The sequence below is a fragment of the Hylobates moloch genome, unplaced genomic scaffold (assembly GCF_009828535.3).
Source record: "Hylobates moloch isolate HMO894 unplaced genomic scaffold, HMol_V3 SCAFFOLD_8, whole genome shotgun sequence".
In the NCBI taxonomy this organism is placed as follows: Eukaryota; Metazoa; Chordata; class Mammalia; order Primates; family Hylobatidae; genus Hylobates; species Hylobates moloch.
The window spans coordinates 64618543-64640326 of NW_026652283.1; the positions used below are offsets into that span (position 1 = coordinate 64618543).

The following is a 21784-nucleotide window of genomic DNA, read 5'->3' on the forward strand; positions in this document are numbered from 1 at the left end:
AACTACAAATCAACTCCAAAAGTAACCCTCAAAACTATACAAATACATAGAAATTAAACAATCTGCTCCTGGATGATTTTTGAGTTAACAATGAAATCAAGATGGAATTTTAAAAATTCTTTGAAACGAATGATAATATTGACACGTTATCAAAATCTCTGGAATATGGTAAAAGCAGTACTAAAAGGAAAATTTATAGTGCTAAATACTTACTTAAAAAATCTGAAAGATGATAAATTGACAACCTAACATCATACCTCAAGGAGCTAGAGAAAGAACAAACTAAACCCAAAGCTAGCAGAAGAAAGGAAATAACAAAGATCAGAGCAGATGTAAATGAATTTGAAACAGTAGCAACAACAACAACAAAAATACCAAAGATCAATGACACAAAAAGTTGGTTTTTCAAAAAGATAAACAAGGTTGATAGACGATTAGCTAGATTAACCAGGAGAGGTTAAAGTTCAATTAGAAATGAAACTGGAGACTATACAACCAACCCCACAGAAATAAAAAAGATCATTTGAGACCACTGTGAACACCTCTATGCACACAAACTAAAAAATCTAGAGGAAATGGATAAACTCCAGGAAACATAAACACTCCTAGATTAAGCCAGGAAGAAATAGAAACCCCGAACAGACCAAGAACAAGCAGTGAGATTGAATCACTAATCAAAACAATTGCCAAGAAAAAAAAATAGCCCGGGGCCAGATGGATTCACAACTGAATCCTACCAGACATTCAGAGAACTGGGACCAATCCTACTGAAACTATTCCAAAAGATTAAGAAAGAGAGATCCTCCCTAACTCATTCTATGAAGCCAGTATCACTCTGATGCCACAACCAGGAAAAGACGTAAGAAAAAAAGAAAACTACAGACCAATATCCCTGATGAACATAGATGCAAAAATCCTCAACAAAATACTAGCTAACTCAAGCAGCACATCAAAAAGATAATATGCCATGACCAAGTAGGTTTCATTCCAGGGATGCAGGCATGGTTTAAAATATGCAAGTCGATAAACAGGATACATCCAATAAAAGGAATTAAAAAGAAAAACTATATGATCATCTGAATAGATGCAGAAAAAGCATTTCATAAAATCCAGCATCCCCGTATAAAAAATCTCAACAAACAGATATAAAAGGGACTTTACCTAAAACTAATAAAATAATATATGACAGACTCACAGCTAACATCATAATAAATGGGGAAAAGTTGAAAGTATTCCCCTTGAGAACTGGAACAAGACAAGCATGCCACTTTAACCACTTCTATTCAGCATAGTGCTGGAAGTTCTAACCAGAGCAGTCAGGCAAGAATAAGAAACAAAGGGCATCCAAACTGAAAAAGAGGACATCAAGCTATTGCTGTTCATGAGTAGTATGACTGTATACCTAGAAAACCCTAAATACTCCTCCAAAAGTCTCCTGGATTTGATAAATGAATTCCATAGTCTCAGGTCACAAAATCAATACACACAAATCAGTAGCAGTGCTATACACCAACAATGACCATGCTGAGAATCAAATCAAGAACTCAGTCCTTTTCACAACAGCTGGAAAAAAATAAATTACCTAGGAATATATTTAACCAAGGAGGTAAAAGATCTCTACAAGGAGAACTACAAAACACTGCTGATAGAAATCATAGATGACACAAACAAATGGAAACACATCCCATGCTCATGGATTGGAAGAATCAATTATCATGAAAATGACCATACTACCCAAAGCAATCCACTGATTCAGTGCAATTCCTATCAAAATACCAACATCATTTTTCACAGAATTAGAAAAAACAAGTCTAAAATTCATATGAAACCAGAAAAAGAACCTGAATAGCCAAAGCAATCCTATGCAAAAAACAAACAAAAAAAACAGATGTGGAGGCATCACATTACCAGATGTTAAATTATGCCACAAGGCTGTAGTTACAAAAATAGTGCTGGTATAAAAGTAGGCACATAGACCAGTGGAACAGAATAGAGAACCCAGAAATAAAGCCAAATACTTACAACAAACTGATCTTCGACAAAGCGTAGAGAAACATAGGTTGAGGAAAGGACACCTTATTTAATAAATAATGCTGGGAAAACTGGATAACCACATGTAGAAGAATGAAACTGGATACTTATCCCTTATCTTATACAAAAATCATCTCAAGATGGTTCAAAGATGTAAATCTAAGATATGAAACTATAAAAATTATAGAAGATAACCTAGGAAAAACTATTCTGGACATTGGCTTATAGGCAAATAATTCGTGAGTAGGACCCCAAAGGCAAATGCAACTAAAATAAAAATAAATAAATGGGACCTAATTAAACAAAAGAAACTTCTGTACATTAAAAGAAATAACCATCAGAATAAATAGACAACCCACAGAGTGGGAGAAAATATTTGCAAACTATGCATCTAACAAAGGACTAATATCTAGAATCTACAATGAACTCAAGTACATCAACAAGAAAAAAACAATCCCATCAAAATGTGGGCAAATAACATGAATAGACATTTCTCAAAAGAGGATATAAAAATGGTAAAGAAACATATGAAAAATGCTAAATATCACTGATCATCAGGAATATGCAAATTAAAAGTACAATGAGATACTACTGCCTTACTCCTACAAAAATTGTCATTATTAAAAAGTCAAAAAATAATAGATGTTGGCATAGATGTGGTGAAAAGGGAACACCTATACACTGTTGGTAGGAATGTAAATTAGTACAAACTATGAAAAACAATATGGAGATTTCTTAAAGAACTAAAAGTAGATCTATCATTTGATTCAGCAATCCCACTACGCAGTGTCTACCCAAAGGAAAATAAGTCATTATATTAAAGACACTTGCACGCATATGTTTATTGCAACACAATTCACAGTTGCAAACATACGGAACCAACCTAACTGTCCATCAACCAATGAGTGGATAAAGAAATGTGATATATATATACACCATGGAATACTACTCAGCCATAAAAATAATGAAATAATGTGTTTTGCAGTAACTTGGATGGAGCTAGAAGCCATTATTCTAAGCGAAGTACTCAGGAATGGAAAAACCAAAAACTATATGTTCTCACTTATAAGTGGGAACCAAGATATGGGTATGCAAAGGCATACAGAATTATATGATGGACTTTGGTAACTCAGAAGAGGGAGGGTTGAGGGGGGTGAGGGATTAAAAAACTACATATTGGGTACAATGTACACTACTTGGATGATGGGTGCACTAAAATCTCAGACTTCACCACTATATAATTCATCCGTGTGACCAAAACCACTTGTACCCCAAAAACTATTGAAATAAACAAATTTTAAAAACTGAGATTTTCTTATAATGAGAATAGCCCCTGCATAATAACATTCATGAAAATCTCCTAGAAACATGGAGTTGACTTCTAATGGGACATTTGCTTACTCCAACCACATAAAGACTGGCCTGTTAAGATTAGGAAGCAGCTCACTCTACCCAAAGCTGGCAGTACCCTGTGCTGTAGAAACTTAATTTTACTTTGTGATTGTGTGGTTAACTTTTCTGTATTAACCTGGCTTTGACTTTAGACTTCATATGATCTATTTACCCAGTCTTACACAGTTTTCAGTTTCCAGCCTGTCTACTCAGTACCCTACTTTATTTTCTTAGACTGTCCTTGTTTTAAACCTGTGATCTTATTTCAGCCAAGGTGTAGCTGTTCATAGCTTCCTTTGCATGCTGAGCCTGTCTTTCTTCACAGTGAGGAGGAACCCTTGACTACTCTTTTCTGGAAATCTTCATTCCCATAGGTCTTCTCTGCTGTCCCTATGATGGTATGGAGCCTGTTTTTATTATTTTCTACTCACTTAATTGCATCTTGATGAATTTCAGTAAACAAAGTCACCATATTGTAGGTATATCTACAAAGCTGTTGTTATACTGGACCAGACGTAGGGGCTCATGCCTGTAATCCTAGCACTTTGGGAGGCTGAGGTGGGAAGATCACTTCAGGCCAGGAGTTTGACACCAGTCTGGGCAACATAGTGAGACCCTGTCTCTACAAATAATTTTTAATAATTAGCTGGGCATGGTGACACATGCCTGTAGTCCTAGCTGCTTGGGAGGCTGAGGTAGGAGAATTACTTAAGCCCAGGAGTTCAAGTCCAGCTTGAGTAACATAGAAAAACCCCACCTCTAAAAAAAATACAAATAAAATAAAGTTCTATTGGTTACTCTTTTTACTACCTTGTAAGGAATGTACAGCTTGTTCTTGTTAGGAAATTGGTAACGAAAACTGTGAATTTCAGATTTGGGTATGTGGTGTTAGTGGAGGATCAGAAATCTATTGGATGAATTAAATCTGTCTTTTAAAAGCTACTTTCTACTAACGTGGGTTTTATGATCAACTGATGGATTAATTTGAGATCCATTAAGACCTAAGTGCCTTACTGGTTCCCAATTTAACAATTCTGTGGAATCCAAACTCTTATCTATTTTGATTTGTTTTTACTTTTTTGAGACATGGTCTTGCTCTGCCACCCAGGCTGGATTGCAGTTGTGCCATCTCAGCTCACTGCAACCTTGGCCTCCTGAGCCCTAGTGATCCTCCCACCTTAGCCTTCTGAGTATCTGGGATTACAGGCACACACCATCATACCTGGCTAATTTTTTTTTTCATAATTTTTGTAGACATGAAGTTTTACCATGTTGCCCAGGATGGTCTGGAATCCAGACTCTTGTCTGCAATTGATTTAATATAATTCTACAATATTTTTCCTTATTGCAAGGCAGAAAACCATAGACATTTGTAGCTTAAACCAATCTGAGTGTTTCCATTAAAAATTACAGGAAGATTATCAGTGAAGTGGTATTGCCTAGTAACATATTGCTCTCTAGGAGACAGAAAACTTTTCCACCTGGTTTTTATGCCTAAGGTTATTTGTTATGCATGTTTGCCAAGATTAGTATTAAATTCCTTCTGTTGAATTTAGTAACACTTGTGATTTATATGTTAGCATTGAACATTAAGCTCTCAATCTCTAGTTTTTTGATTTGGCTTTACACTAATCATATTTTAAAGATGCACATCTATTTTTTAGTTAAAATGGCTTTGAATTTTATTTCACTAGATTTAAATTTTAAAGGAAATAATATCCTTCCAATTTGATTTAAATTGGTTATGGTTATTAATATTAAACATGTCTATGTTAGGCATCAGTTTTATTAGTTCATGTACTCTTGGCTACATCACGATTAAAACTTTTCTTTCGGTTTCTTTCCAAAATAATTGCAAGATTTCCTTGTTGACATTTTTTCATTTTTAAAAATCCTTTCGTTTTATTTCCCACCACCCCTGTTTATTATATGGATTGTGAAGCAAAGCATACAGGTGATAGTGAATTATCTTGTACAACAGCCTGGTCGCTTCTTTAAATTTCAGTTTTGTAAGTTGTTTTGCTCACCAAAGTGTCCTTTTCATGGACTCTCATGCTCGTGAGTAGGGTTTTGTTGTCATCTATATCTTGCTGTTACATCCAGTAAGTTTAACATTCATGGTAACAATATTTTTAAGTGTTTCTACAGTGTAAGGGGCTCATTGGCTGCAAGATTGCTGTGAGGTATACTATAGATGATAGATACTATGATTTTCTGTTTATTTGTTTTATTTTTGTTGTTGTTGTTCTGAGACAGAATCTTGTTCTGTCACCCAGGTTGGAGGACGGTGCCATAATCTTGGCTCACTGTAAGCTCTGCCTCCTGGGTTCAAGCGATTCTTGTGCCTCAGCCTCCCAGGTAGCTGGGATTACAGGCATGTGGCACCACGTCTGGCTAATTTTTGTATTTTTAGTAGAGATAGGGTTTCTCCATGTTGGCCAGGCTGGTCTTGAACTCAGGACCTGAAGTGATCCACCCACCTTGTCCTCCCAAAGTGCTAGGATTACAGGCATGAGCCACCATACCCAGCTGGTAGATATTGTGATATCAAGGGAAAATATTGATGCCAGAAAAGACCTTAACATCAGAATAAGTTATTTTCACAAGAAATATTTTTGATACAGATACATGTGGCAAAATAAAACTATTACATTATTAACTATGAAGACCAATTTTGTTAGAATTTTGAAGAATACTATGCATCTACTTTTTAACAACTTAATTTTTTTTTTTTTTTTTTTTTTGAGATGGAGTCTCGGTATGTGGTCCAGGCTGGAGTGCAGTGGTGCAATCTCGGCTCACTGAAAGCTCCGCCTCCCGGGTTCACGCCATCCTCCTTCCTCAGCCTCCCGAGTAGCTGGGACTACCGGCGCCCGCCACCATGCCCAGCTAATTTTTTGTATTTTGTTTAGTAGAGATGAGGTTTCACCATGTTAGCCAGGATGGTCTCGATCTCCTGATCTCATCATCCTCCCGCCTTGGCCTCCCAAAGTGCTGGGATTACAGGGGTGAGCCACCGCACCCGGCCAACAACTTAATTTTTAATGATGTTCTCTCTATTAAGCAGTTTTCTAGAACTATTAATAAACAATAAAGTGATCTTTTTTCCTCCTTTTTCTGCCAAATTGATAAGCATCAGAATGGTAAGAAGGAAAGAAATCTTAAAGTCTGAATAATCAGTAAGTTAAATTAAGTGATGATCCTCTGAACAATTCAGAATTTACTAGATATACATTCTATATCCATCTCTGTTAAAAATTTTATAGTATATATTCAGAAGATCAAAAAGATGTTTCATAGCTGTATATATACATATATACACATATGTATATTTTTGCATATACATAAATTATTTGAGATACATATATATGCCAACTAAATATTTTGATTATTTATTTTATTATAAGATAATCTTAGGTTCTGGGGCAAGCAAAACTGGGTTTAAAATTCAGTTCTATCACTTAGTAGCTATTAAGGCATATTGTTTAATCCTTGAGTATAGATACTCAACGTCTATAAAATGAAGATTATAATAGTACTTTCCTCATAGGCATTATCTTAGTTCATTTGAGCTGCTACAATATAAATACCATAGACTGGATGTCTTAAACAACAAACATGTATTTCCCACAGTTCTCCATAGTGGGAAGTCCAAGATCAGGTCTCGCAGGTTCAGTTTCAGGTCAGGGCCCATGGTTTTCTTCATAGATGACACCTTCTCACTGTGTCTTCACATGGTGAAAGAGGCAAGAGAACTCTCTGGAGCTTCTTTTATAAGGGCACTAATCCTATTCACATGGGCTTTGTTCTTGCTATCTAATCACCTCTTCCCCACAAAGGCCCTACCTTTATCACATTGGGAGTTAGGATCTTAATTTGAGAGGGTCACAAATATCCAGTCCATAGCAGCGTTGTGAGGATTATGTGTAATAATATGTGACTAGCTTACACAATGTATAGATGAGAAAAAACTAGCAGTTTCCCCAAATTTGTGTTATCCTTTCATTGTGTAGACTTCCTTCTGGGAAGTAACTATTTTTTCTTGGAGACTTTATTTCCTAACTTTACTGAGTTTGTTGAAAAGCTATCTCTCTAATTTTAATTGCTTTTGCACTTTTGTAAAAAATCAGTTGGACATATTTGTGTGGTTCTATTTCGGGTTTTTTTTGTTCTGTTCCATTGATCTCTATCAATGACAATACTACACCATCTTTTGGTTATTGTAGTTAATAATAAACCATGAAATTGAGTAGACTGATTACCTCACATTTTTCTTTTTTGAAATTGTTTTAGTTATTCTAGTTCCTTTATCTTACCATATAATTTTAGAATAATCTTATCTATTGCCACAAAAAAACTTGCTGGTATTTTGATAACAATTTTGTTAAACTTATTTGTCAATTTAGGGAGAATTGACATCTTTATTGTGTTAAGTATTCCCTGAACACTGTATGCTCTTCATTTATTTAGCTCTTTCATCCAGCATTTTGTAGTTTTCATACACAAGTTCTATACATTTTTGGTTAGATTCACACCCAATTTTATTTTCTTTTTGAGTGATTATAAATGCTATTATATTTTTAGTTTCAGTGTTCAAGTATTTATTGCCAGTGTGTAGAAATACAACTGATCTAGTATGTTTACTTTGTGTCTTTCAACTTTGCTGAAATAATTAGTTCTAGATTTTTTTTTAGGCTATTTGGGATTTTCTATATAGACAGTCATGTCATATGCAAATAGAGACAGTTATATTTCTGCCTTCCTTGTCTGTATACTTTTTATCTCCTTTTTTTGTCTGGTTGCACTGACTTGAATTTTCCAGCACCGTATTGAATCAGAGCAATGAGAATGGACATTCTTGCCTTGTTTACTGTCTCGCATGGAAAGCATTCAGTCTTTCAGTATTATGTTAGTTGTAGGTTTCTGTAGATGCTGTTTATGAAGATGGGGAAGTTGCCCTCTATTCCTATTTTTTTCTTACAGTTTTTTTTATTTATGAGTGTTGTATTTTTTCAAATGTTTTTTTCTGTATCAATATATGCAGATGTATATCTATAGATAGATATGTGATCAACATATATTGATGTGTTCATGTGATTTTTCTTCCTTAGCCTGTTAATATATTGGTTGATAGTTTGAATAATGTACCAGGCTTGCATACCTGAAATTAACCTCTCTTGGTCATGGTGTATAATTCTTTGTATATGTTGCTAAATTTATAAAATTTAAAATTTATTGGAAGTTATAAAATTTCTAAAATTTTAACATTTGGAAATAATTTTTATGTTTAGCCAGATACAGTGGTATGTGCCTGTAATCCCAGATATTTAGGAGGCTGAGGCAGGAATATTGTTTGAGCCTAGGAGTTCAAGACCAGCCTGGTCAACATAGTAAGACCCTTTCTCAAATTAAGTAAATAAATTGTTTTAAAATTTTTTAAAAATAATTTTTATATTTATATTTATAAGGGCTATTGGAGTGTAGTTTTGTTTTCTGTACTGTCTTCGTATGATTTCAATATCAGGATAATACTAGTTTTATAAAGTGAATTGGGAATTATCCTATGTATACAATTTTGAATTGCACTAACATTGTACTTTGAATTTTTTTCTATGCAATTAAATAATATTTGAAAATGTGATTTTTAAAGTCTGATTAAAAAGTTAATTGTAGGAACTTATTCTTCTTTATCTAATTTTTTCCTGTTTTTTATTATTTAGAACTTAAAATTTTTTTATTACTAATAATTCTGTGGTGAGCATCTTCATATATATCGTGTGAACTTGTCCTATTTATTCTTAGAATTTGTAATAGATACAGATTATAAATTTCTTTTCATATTGATTAAAGCATAGTGTTTAACATTTAGATTAGATTAAATTTCATGTTAGATTAGGGTTAATATGTAATCATGTATTTTTTTATTATCATTAATGAGACCCTTTTATGGATATGCAAGACCAAAGCTGATTTCATACTTAATTGCCTTTTTTAATGTGTTGTCATTTGCACTGATGGTGCAAAAGCAATGGTGAGTAAAACTGCCACTGCCTTAGAATGAATCAAGGCAGTGGCACCAAACTGTGCTAGTAGTTATTGTATTTTTAACCATCCTGCATCTGCAGGGGAAACAAAAAAAAGCCATACTTAGTTAAGAATATCTTAGATGCAGTAAAAATAATTTTATTACTTTTTGATCCTCAAATACAGATCTTTTAATTTTTTTATTTTTTATTTTTTTTGAGATGGAGTCTTGCTCTGTCACCCGAGTGCAGTGGCGTGATCTCGGCTCACTGCAAGCTCCGCCTCCCGGGTTCATGCCATTCTCCTGCCTCAGCCTCTCCGAGTAGCTGGGACTACAGGCGCCTGCCACAACGCCTGGCTAATTTTTTTTTTGAGGGGGACAGAGTCTCGCTCCTCACCCAGGCTGGAGTGCAGTGGCGCAATCTCGGCTCACTGCAAGCTCCACCTCCCGGGTTCACGCCATTCTCCTGCCTCAGCCTCCCGAGTAGCTGGGACTACAGGCGCCCGCCACCACCCCAGCTAACTTTTTGTATTTTTAGTAGAGACGGGGTTTCACCGTGTTAGCCAGGATGGTCTCGATCTCCTGACCTCATGGTCCGCCCACCTTGGCCTCCCAGAGTGCTGGGATTACAGGCTGGGATTACACCGCGCCCGGCTTTTTTGTATTTTTAGTAGAGACGGGGTTTCACCGTGGTCTCGATCTCCTGACCTCGTGATCCGCCCGCCTTAGCCTCCCAAAGTGCTGGGATTACAAGCATGAGCCACCGCGCCCGGCCAGGTCTTTTTAATACTCTGTGTGAAGTAATGTGAAGTACACATAAAGCTCCATATAGTGGTTTTAAGGAAAAGCATTTGTGAGTAATTCTATTCACAACTGTTTGCACTTCAGCTCAATTAGATGCTTTTTCTTTTATGGAATACCATTTTTACTTGAAAGAATGACTGACAGACAAATTGTGCTTATTCAGACTTGGGTATTTGGCAGGCATTGTCTTTCAAATTAAGTAAGCCTATCATATCAAAGAAAACAACTGACAATACCCTTTGCCAAAGATAAAATCCAAGTGAAGATAAACTACAAAGGAAAACTAAACTCAGAACCTTGGAAAACTGTATTCACCACTTTCAGTTTGACAACTTCCCAATACATTGTATAACAGAATGGAAAGACTATTCTGATGAAATTGGTGATGATATTAACAAATTTTTAATTGATTTTTGATGTATAATGAAATGAATCAGCATTTGGAAAATCTGCATAACTCAGTGAGCTGGTATTTGCCAAATGATTAATGTATGATGTTAAAAATCATGTCTGAGTCATATCATAGTTTCATTCAAAGTACATACAAGATAGACCAGTGGATTTTAATGTAACAGGGTAAAAAAAAGTTTATTGATAAAGGTTTTAGATTATACATTGCAACAAACTTTTAAGAAACTACCATTTATCAAGTAAAGGAGAATATACACAGTTATTGTAAAAGATTATTAAAATATTCCACTATTTTTCAACTAAATATACTCCAACCAAAACAACATATGGCAACGGATTGAAAGCTGAAGTAAATGTGAGAGTCCAGCTGCCTTTTGTTAAATGAGACATTAAAGAGATTTTTTAAAAATACAAAACAATATCTCTCCTCACTAATTAAAAAAAATACTATAATCTCTTCCTGGCCTTTTGGCTTAGATCAAATTTTAAAAAACCTATCATTTTTTTCCTCACAAAATATTATTTATGTTAACATTTAAAGGATTTTTGTTATATTTAAATATTTTAAAATTTTGTTTTAATTCATATTATAATAAATATGGATAGAGATAACCTATATAAAGGCTAAGAAACTACCACTTGTCAAGTAAAGGAGAATAAACACACTTTAACTTATATTATAATAAATATTGATAGAGATAACCTATATAAAGTTCTTCAGTACTATCTAAGAGCTAAAGGGTCTATGTGACCAAAATGTTTGAGAACTTCTGGCCTACAGGATAAAATCCAAACTTCTGTATATGGTCCATAAGTCCTTCTATCATGGCTTCTGCCACATCTGCTCCCTTCTCTTCTGTCTCATTTGCTTTCCACTCTATTATTCAGTAAGATGAAGATACTCTTATTCCAGAACTACAGTGTTTTACATCTCCTTACCTTTGCTTAATGTTCCTTTTGCCTTGAATATGTATTCTTTTCCAGCTCTTTATATAAAGTACTGTCTCCAAATGCCTCTTGGCATCATTTCAGTTCTAACTTCTCTGTACCTCTTATTCTATCTTTATAACTCTATCTGTTGGTATGCAATCCCATATCACTAATTTTGTGCAGGGAGTTTATTTTACTCATTCAGCCATTGGATATGCCACATCCTCAAGATCTGATCAGTTTCCTACTCTATAAATGCTATATAGTATGTTTTGGGTTTCTATGTCCAAAATAATTCAGTGTCTTTCCCCTTGTTAATTTGGTTTCATCATTATTTGTTTTCTTCTTAAAAGTACTGTCATTCTTCTATTCACTTGGATTCAAAATCTTGAAATCATCTTTTATCCTATTTCATCTTCATACTCTGTATCCAGTTTAATCCTATTGCTTCTTGTTTGAAAGTATCTTATGTTCATTACCTCCTTTCTCTACTTCTGCCATCCACGCTTTGAAGTTCAAAATAAGAGAGAAAATATTTAAGTATATCATGGCCTATTTTTTTCCAACCAATATTCTAAATGATTTCAAAAGCTTTTGCTATTCTTTCCACTGCTTGTTCTTTTCTTCAGACCAGCTTGCTCATCACTATTGCATTAGTGACCTTCCTAAAATACTACTTTTATTTTGTATTTTCTCACTCAACATTTTTAGTGACTCCTCATTTCTTTTGGCAGTGTTTCTTTTTGAAGGAAAACTATTCTCATGGACTCTCAGTGTTGACATAAATTATTTTAATTTTTAGTAATACAACTTAAATATGGCCAAATATAAAACTAAATACAAACTTTTGCACATATAAGTGCATAGCTAAAATAATTTGCAAATTCATAGCAAGGAAAATATAAAACAAAATATAACTTAGTAGCATTAATGTGACAGAGGATGTTATTTGCCATTAAAACAAGCTTAACGTGAATATAGTACAGATTCTGAGTTAGGCATGAGCCTGTTCTACTGCGATGACTCAATTAATCCACCACTTTTCTGTCTTCGAGCTTCTGAGAAACGTTTGTTTCTACAGCATGCTATGATATCATTTGGCCTTCATTTGGTACAGATGTATCATTTGAGAAACAGATCCACCTCTAGGTTTTTCTCACTCCTCAGCCTGCTACAATTAAAATAGCACTACTTGACTATAGTAAGATAGTAAATACAAATGTACATTCAGACACTAATAGTATATGGTGATTTAGGGTCACTCGGTAAGATCCAGATGATCCAGAATATGGTGTGTGTGTGTGTGTGTGTGTGTGTGTGTGTGTGTGCCTTTGTGCATGTATGTGTAAGAGACAGAGTTTTAGTTGACTTGAAAAAAAGAAACTTGGACTTTTATAGGAAACAAATGGAATCTCAAAGTCAGCCTCATTACCCCAGAGATTATAGACTCCAATATAAAAATCACTCATCTGTAGGATAAAGACTATATTCCTCATGTTGGTATCCAAGGCCTTTATCGATTTGAATTGAATCTCTTTTCCTTTTTAATTTGTTTTTCTTTTCTGTCTTCTTACTGTCTTTTAAATATGCTCACACTTTCCCAGATGTGTGCCTTCTCTCCTGTCCCTGTATAAGCCCGTCTGTCCACAGCCTTTAAGGACCATTCATGCTTTTCATATCCCCTTGAAGCTTCTTCCTATCTCTTCAGTTACAATTTGATTTTTCTCCTTCTTTGAACTCTTGTTTGAATTCCTTCTGTATCTGGTACTTTGACATTTCATTTCTTTGTATTAAATAATGCCATTTATAATTGTTTGATTTTTATGTTCTCTATATCACTAGACTTAAGGGGCCAAAGGCAAAATATTATCTTAAAAGTTTTTTGTATAATCCTCAGAACCATTGTTGATATTCTTGAAGCACTTACTAAGGAAATCAAATGATTAGATTTAATGCTCAGTATTAGGGATTTAATTTAGTTTCTCTTGAAAAATGTGTGTTTTTTAATATAGAGTATAAACAAAAAGTACTTTGCTGTAAAAAATTTGCATTTCTAAGAAATTAAAATGTCTTAAAATTTTGTATTTTTGCACTCATTGTCCTTCATTTTCAGGACTGTTGGGAAAGATCCTGATGGCTATCCGAGATGCAGGTTTTGAAATCTCAGCTATGCAGATGGTAGGTAGTTTACAATGAACCAATCTCAGCTGTGCAGATGGTAGGTAGTTTACAATGAACCATAATATTTGTGAGGATTTTTTTCAAAAATAGTTATAAAATGCTTTACAGTGAATGTTCCCTCTGTGCTCGTGAACCATATTAAAAATAAAAGACATACTTACTGAACTCAGTAACCTTCCTATAGTCAAAAAATGGTTTTTGAAATGATTTTTCCCATATAATATTTTACTGAGAGAAGTAATATTCAATGATACACCTAATTTAAGCTTATAAGGTAAGTTTATACAATTCTGGAAACTTTAGTTGCAAAATAAAAAAGGACCAAAAACTGTATTTTGTTCTTAGAAACAAAAAGTAGAATCAAAGTGAGAAATTGTGATGAGTTTTCTGTCTTCTGGATTCTTAACTAAACAGATAATGAAGGAAGAGAATCAGTTCAGATTTTTTTTCCCTAACCAGTGCCTTTTGCTGGTTTTTGGACTTTCTCTCAAGACCGTCTTTGGAGTTAATATATTCTAGCAACTCTGTTGGCACTTGTACCACTGCACCTTCAGAGCCCACGCTTGTTCAAAATTGCGTTGCTCATACATTCCTAGGAGACCTTTCAGTGAGAAACAGCACCCACTTTGGTAGAGGTCATACCTTTGTGCTGTACTCATCGGTACATTTGACTAGAAATTGGGCAACAGATTATTATGTAAATCAGATAAACAATTTGGTTTTTACAGTGTTTGAAGCCCAGCAAGTTTATGCTTTTTTGATAGTGAAATACCAAAATAGCCATTTGAAGCTGAGAATTTTCTTACCGATATTATTTGTATTTTATTTTCTGAAAAGAAACAGCTTTCTACAGAGTCTTAAGATTACCCAAAATCAAAGACCAGGACACAAACTGGAGTTCTATTTTGTGCCAATAAGCCAAAAAAAAAAAGTGAAATAGTTTACAAAGTCATTGAGCTAAACTTAAAGACTAATGAGAAAATTGATATTTGAAGAATCTTACCTAGAATTATAAAGTAATTGTCAGCCAAAACTTTCTGAAAGTAATAGCTTGGTGATATATTAATAAGATTGTAGGATGACATGTAAGCCTATTTAGAAAAATATAGAAATGTTAGTTTTAAACACTGACCTAATTCTAGATCTGCAGCTTAGCATAGTGATTGGTGATTGGGTATAGTTTGTACTCAATGAAAAAAAAATTTTTTTAATGATCAATTGAGCCTATAGGGAAGGCATGGTAGTGTAGTAGCAAGCGCAATCATGGACTTTTGGAGTCAGAAAGATCTATTTCTGAATCTTGGGTCAGCTGCTTTCTAGGCATGTGGCCTTGGCCAAATGTCAAGCATTGTTATTCTCAGTTTTCTCATCTAGGCAATGAAAGCATTATTATTTGCCTAAATGGGTTACTCAGCAGATTAAATAAAATAATCATTTCTGGCTCAAATTCTAAGTATTTAATAAATGGTATCTTCTATTAGTATTTTGTTGCCTTTAACAAAACATATGTGAATGTTGGATAAAACACTGAAATCCAACAGAATTTCCTCCCTATAGTAGTAATGTTGCCCATAAAAATAAATTCTCCTAGCTTAAATGATTGTCCATATTGGCAGAAATTTCTCAGTGGGTCTTCAATCCTGGCAACAATAAACAAGCAAAATGGAGGGAAAATAAAATTGGGAATTCTGAGGCTATTTTTTTTTTAAATAAGGTCTTAGTTTTTGAGAACCTTAGAATTTAACGAAATTTTTTTCCTAACTAAATTTAAATTGAGCCTGATAAGCATAAGTCCTTCTAGACTTACTTTGTAAGCATACTGTTACTCACAGTTCTTTTGGAAGAGTAGCAGGAAGTCCACATGACTTGTATAAGTGCTTTATCACAAACTAGACTAACTGCGGATTTTTCCGAATGCTTGGGAGGAAAATGGTATTGTTTTCTGTCTCCTCTAAAAGTCTGAACTACTTTTCTTTAGTAATATTTCTTTCTTGTGCCACTGATCTATCAATAGTATAATTAATATTGAATATAAATCTTCTTTTGTATCAAGTATGAGGTTTTATTCAGAGAGAGGTGTAGTGTAGTAGGTAAAAGTATGATCAATGGGGTCAGACCGCTTGAGATAGGATGCCAGTTTGAGGAGGTTATATGACTCCTCTGAATCTTAGTAGTCTCATCTGTAAGTTGGAGCTATTAATACTACTTATGCAGTAAGGTGGTTGTGAGGGCTAAATGAGATGATGCACGTACAGAACCTAGAATGATGCTGTTATCCATTATTATTCTTGATGAGCTGATCTTTAATAACAGTTTTTCTTCAAAGAGTAATCTATGTAAAGTTTATGTTTTAGAGTAAAGAAGAGATTACAAGTGTTAAGTGCTAAGTGTGGCTTATTTATTTTCCTTTTGTTGGTTGGTTTATGGTTTTGTTTTATTTTTTAATATAGTTCAATATGGATCGGGTTAATGTTGAAGAATTCTATGAAGTTTATAAAGGAGTAGTGACCGAATATCATGTAAGTATAAAAGTAAATGTAAAACATTTGTACTGTTAAATAAAAAGTATAGGATGCAGTGTTTTGGACTAAGCTCGTGTACTAGGTCCCAAATGGCCAGACTGAAAATCAATACAGAGTCATTCCTACTAAAGTTCTCTGTCAACAACCTAGGTTGTTATCTGACCTTCTGAGAAATCAGGAGAGAGCAAGCCAAATTTCCCAAACAGGCTAATTTTGTTTGATATAATAATGAAGTTTTCTCTGCCTTTCATCCATACAACAAAAAGTAACGTGAGGTAACCTGATGTTAACCAGTCAGTTATTTCCACATTACATTCTTCAAACTATATACCTTTCATATCTCCCAAAATTCATTGCAACCAGCCTGCAGCTTCCTAAACTCAATCCTCTTCTTTTTTCTTCCCCCTCTGTGGAGTCAGATACTAGGTTCAGATCTTAAATCTTCTGGTTATATGACCATCAACAATTTACCTTCTTTAAACCTTGATTAACTCATTTATAAAATGGGAATAATGCTGTTACCTACCTTAGGAGATTGTTGTGAGAATTAAATGAAATAAATTATGTAAAACTGTCTCACATATTAAAAGTACTCAGTAAATATTACCTGCTATTATTGTTGTTTTTATTATTATTTAGTCTGACATGATTCTTTGGTAGTAGATTCCATGTTGATCATTTACACCTATATTTTCTGCTTCAACATGTACAGTCGTAAAAAGGTGATAATTCCTATCTCATGCTGTTACTATGATCCACACTTATTATATATATTGAGTATCTGCTATAAGCCAAATAATCAGTGATGAACAAAAAACATGCTGCCTGCATTTATGGAGCTTATGCTCTGGAGAAGATAGACATGAAATCAAATGATCCTACACATAGCTACCTAAGGACAGCAGTCAAAAGGCTGTAAAGGAAACAGAAAGGTTCTTTTTTTTGTTTAAAAAATTTGTGACTTAATTAAAAACTAGAGTGACTTAAAAATTCTGAGTCAATTTTTGAAGGAACATGTTATGCTTTCGATGAAGTTCTTTGTTTAACATGTTTTTTTCCTTTCCATTTTATACATTTTGACAGCCTTGTATGTCTATTTTCAGTGGTATCTGTAATCAATACTGAAAGAGAATGAGTGAGAGAGAGAGACAAAGAAAAAAGGAAGGAGGGAGAGAGAAAAAGAAGAAAGAAAGAAACAAAGGAAAGAAAGGAGGGAGAGGGAAAGGAAGGAAACAAGAAGGGAGGGAGAAAAGCAGACAGAATTTACTCTTCTGTTTTTGGAAAACTTGTTCATGCCTTCTGCTCCTTCTGAAAATTTGGCTTTGACATTTATGTGTAGGCAGTACTTCAATATCATGAGGCAGAAAATCAGACTCAATATAATTATCCATAAAAAATCAATTACATATGACCTTTGTGAAATAGCAAAATGGCTTTGGGAGATACACTCAGGAACTCTAATGAGTAGAGTTATGAGTACTGTATAAATTATGAAGTCCTTTTCCTCCTCTTTTAGCTTCTGTAGTTTATATTAGCCAAGATGACTGCTTTTGGATCAATATTCAAATATATTCTGTAATAAATTATTTTACTTTGATGTTGTATATCATAAATCCTCCAAAGTCATGAAAATGGTTTACATGACCCTACATGGTCTGGCCTCATCTCCTACTACTTTTCCGTAGTCTCACTCAGCTCCTAGCCTCGAAGCTGATCTTCATATATCCCTACTGTACTTCTGCCTCAAAGTCTTTATATCCATTTTCACTTCTGCCAAAAGTATTCTTTCCTGTTCAAGCAGGTGAAAAAAAATATTTTTTGAGTGTTCTAGACACTGTGAGAGGCATTTTTCTTGGATCATGTTTTTCATTATACTGCTTTATATAGAGAGCTAAGAATCTTAAAACAGTTTATTATATTTTTCCCCTATTATTCTGTGTGCTGTTGTTCTCATACATTTTACATCTGTATATGCTATAAACCCAACAGTACACTGCATTTGCTTTGAACAATTATGTTTGAAAGCAACTAAAAATACAAAAATTAGCTAGATGTGGTGGTGGGCGCCTGTAGTCCCAGCTACTCAGGAGGCTGAGGCATGAGAATAGCATGAACCCTGGAGGCTGAGGTTGCAGTGAGCCAAGATCGTGCCACTGTGCTCCAGCTGGGCAGAAAGCAAAACACTGTCTCAAAAAATAAATAAATAAAAGAAAAGAAAACACAGAAAGGAAAAAAAAGAAAAAGAAACCAACTAAAAAATAAAAATGCATTTTATGTTTATACTCAACATGTTTACTGGTTGCTTTGTATAGATCGATATTTTTGTCTGGTATTTTTTTCCTTCTGCTTAAAGAACTTCCTTTAATATTTCTTATGACATAATGCTTCTGATGGTGAATTGTCTCAGGTCTTTTTTGTCTTAAAACATCTTCCTTTTTTCTTCATTTTTGAAAAATATTTTCTCACCTGGGTATAGAATACAGATTTACATTTTTTGGTCATCGTTGTTGTCATCCTTATCTTTTTCCCACTGTTATATAATGTTCTTTCCTCCGCCCCCCTAACTCCCTGGCTGCTTATAAAGCTTTTTGTTTTTGTTGTTAGCTAATTTTATTATTATGCATCCTAGTGTACTTCTCTTTACATTTATTATCCTTGGGTTCTGTTGGATCTATAGGTTTATGGGTTTCAGCAAATTTGGAAAGTTTTTAGCACTTATTTTAAAAAATATATTTTATGTTTATCACCTTTTCTTCTGAGATTCTAATTACACATATAATAGACAGCTTGACATGGCTGCACAGCAGGGCTTTTTTCTTTTTCTTCATTTTTCTTTCTCTGCATGCTTATTTTTGAATAGTTTCTATTGAATGTCTTCAAATTTATTGCTCTTCTGCAATGTCTTAGCCTGTTCACCCCATTCAGTGTATTTCTAAATTTAGATGTCTTAGATTATATCTCTAGATGTTCTATTTGGATCTTTTAAATATTTTTTATTTTCTCCTCATCAAGTTTATATTTCCTTGTATAATTTGAGAATGTGGAGCTTATAATAGCTGTTTTAATTTCCTTATTATGTCATTTATTTAATTGCTGGGTCTATTTATTGAGTTTTCTTCTGGTAATGGTTAGTATTTTCCTACATATTTGCCTGCCTGGTAATTTTTTTATTGGATACTGTATATTGTAAAATTTACATTGTTACATGGTAGATTTGTAGAGAGTGCTTAATTTTGGTCTGGCACCTAGTTAAATCACTTGGAATCAATTTGAAACTTTTGAGTCTTGCTTTCAATCTTTGTAGGATGGGTATAGAGCATCTTATAATCTAGGGCTAATTTAGGCCAACTACTATGGTGCAGTACCCTTCTGAGGACTCTCCCTGATGCTCCATGTATCATATAAAAAGGCCTTTCACTCTGGCTGGTAGAAACATAAACTCTTCTCAGCCTTGTGCTGTCTCTGAGTTGTCTGGTCTACTTTCTGGCAATTCTTTCCCCAGCCTCAAGTAGTTTCCTCTACACATGTGACAGATTAGTAGCCAAAGACTCATGGGAACTCCTCTGCAGATCCTGTAGATTATTCTCTGCATACTCCCCTCATCTCTCCGGTATTCTTCCCTGAAAATAAGGCTACATTGGCCTCCCCAAAGTCCAATCTTTGTCTTTTCAACTCAGAGAACATTGGGCTCTGTTGTGTTTCCTCTACCTGGTCTACTGGTCTGGAAACTGCCTCTAGATAGTAAGACAGAGCAATTCTACAGCTCACCTCATCTGTTTCCATACTTTCAGGGGTGATAGACCTGTGCTGCCCATCACCCAGTGTATGAAAACTATTGTTTTGTATATTTTGTCTAGTTTCTAGATGTTTAATATGGGAGAATAAATCTGGTCCTATTATTTCTTGTTGCTAGAATGCATTATGATTTTTAAAAGGTTTTTTAGGATAAAACCTTTGAAATTTATATGTATATATTTAGTAATGTGAATTCAACATTGTATTCAAGAAGGCCTTTGCAAGGAAGATATACTAGAAGATCATTCCAAATAATGAAAATGTTGGATGATAAAGCATTACATTAAAATGTGATAGGAATGGAGAAGAGAGAGCATATCTAAAAAATATTCTTCAAGGAAAAATGGACAGAATTTGAGAACTGCTTGATGTCTGGGATATTAGTGGGGAAGAAGTCACAGATGACTTTAAGGACATTAGTGGAACAGTGACACAATTAAAAGAGGAGAGTTAAAAATTATTAAATTCTTTTCATTCTTTTATATTACATATCATAGGACATGGTGACAGAAATGTATTCTGGCCCTTGTGTAGCAATGGAGATTCAACAGAATAATGCTACAAAGACATTTCGAGAATTTTGTGGACCTGCTGATCCTGTAAGTTATTGTTTAAAATATTAGCCTAGTTTGTGTTATCTATTCACTATTTTAACAGGTTTAAAATTTTTCGTTTGTTCCTTTAAGTAAATAATATAAAAGTGAATATAATATACAAAGTTTTAATTCAAAATGGCACTTCACAAAATTTATTTTTACATAACATTCCAAGAAAGATAATTTTTTTTTGTTAACTTAGTGACAATATAGAATAGGCAGAAGCATTTACTATCGCATTTTCTTTTTTTCTTTCTTCTTGCTAAATTGTCCAGGTAAATACGTTTTGCAAGCTTCATAATAGAAATTATCTAGGGTATTATATATCCTTTGACATAGGGGGGCCATAAATAAAGCTCTTATAATACAGTGGCAACATACCAATACATAAATCAATATGGGCAATGAGACTTATGTGAAATGTGGTATTCACTAGTATACCTTTCAATTTGCTTTGAGTTTTCTTCCTAAAGCAAACTACTTTTTCTTGGACATTTAACAGTGCATGTATGTATGTGTATATAGGTGTAGGGGGGTGACAAGTAGAAGTAACATTAGAATGCCATGATAAAGCTCTATGCAAATATTAGAAACTTGATAGGATTATGGGAAGTATTACTGATTTAAACACTAACCTTAATGTAAATGTACTGTTTCCTGTATTTTACTATTATTTATAAGCAGTTTATTGAAGATGAGCAGCCAATTCAATTTAATTTTATTCAGGGCATTATTTATTATTTTTAATTTTTTTTTTTAGACAGAGTCTCACTCTGTTGCCCAGTCTAGAGTGCAATGGTGCAATCTCGGCTCACTGCAACCTCCACCTCCCGGGCTCTAGTGATTCTCCTGCCTCAGCCATCTGAGTAGCTGGGACTACAGGTGTGTGCCACCACACCTGGCTAATTTTTTGTATTTTTAGTAGAGACGGGGTTTTATCTTGTTGGCCAGGCTGGTCTTGAACTCTTGACCTCGGGTGATCGGCCTGTCTTGGCCTCCCAAAGTGTTGAGATTACAGCCGTGCCCGGCCATTTATTGAACACCCTTAGATGTAAGACAATAAATCCAAGCATCTATTAAGAAATCATCTTGTGTCA

At 34.2% G+C, this 21784-nt stretch overlaps 1 protein-coding gene across 7 annotated transcripts in view; it reads left to right on the top strand.

The window, feature by feature from the left end:
- The window catches only part of NME7 (NME/NM23 family member 7), a 237027-nt gene that overhangs the window by 104992 nt on the left and 110251 nt on the right, over positions 1-21784 (top strand). For all 7 annotated transcript variants that reach the window (XM_032161055.2, XM_058443250.1, XM_058443247.1 and 4 more), the window contains exons 8-10: positions 13707-13771; positions 16225-16293; positions 20589-20690. In XM_032161055.2, the coding sequence (XP_032016946.1) occupies positions 13707-13771; positions 16225-16293; positions 20589-20690 (236 nt within the window). The remainder of the gene's footprint in view (positions 1-13706; positions 13772-16224; positions 16294-20588; positions 20691-21784) is intronic.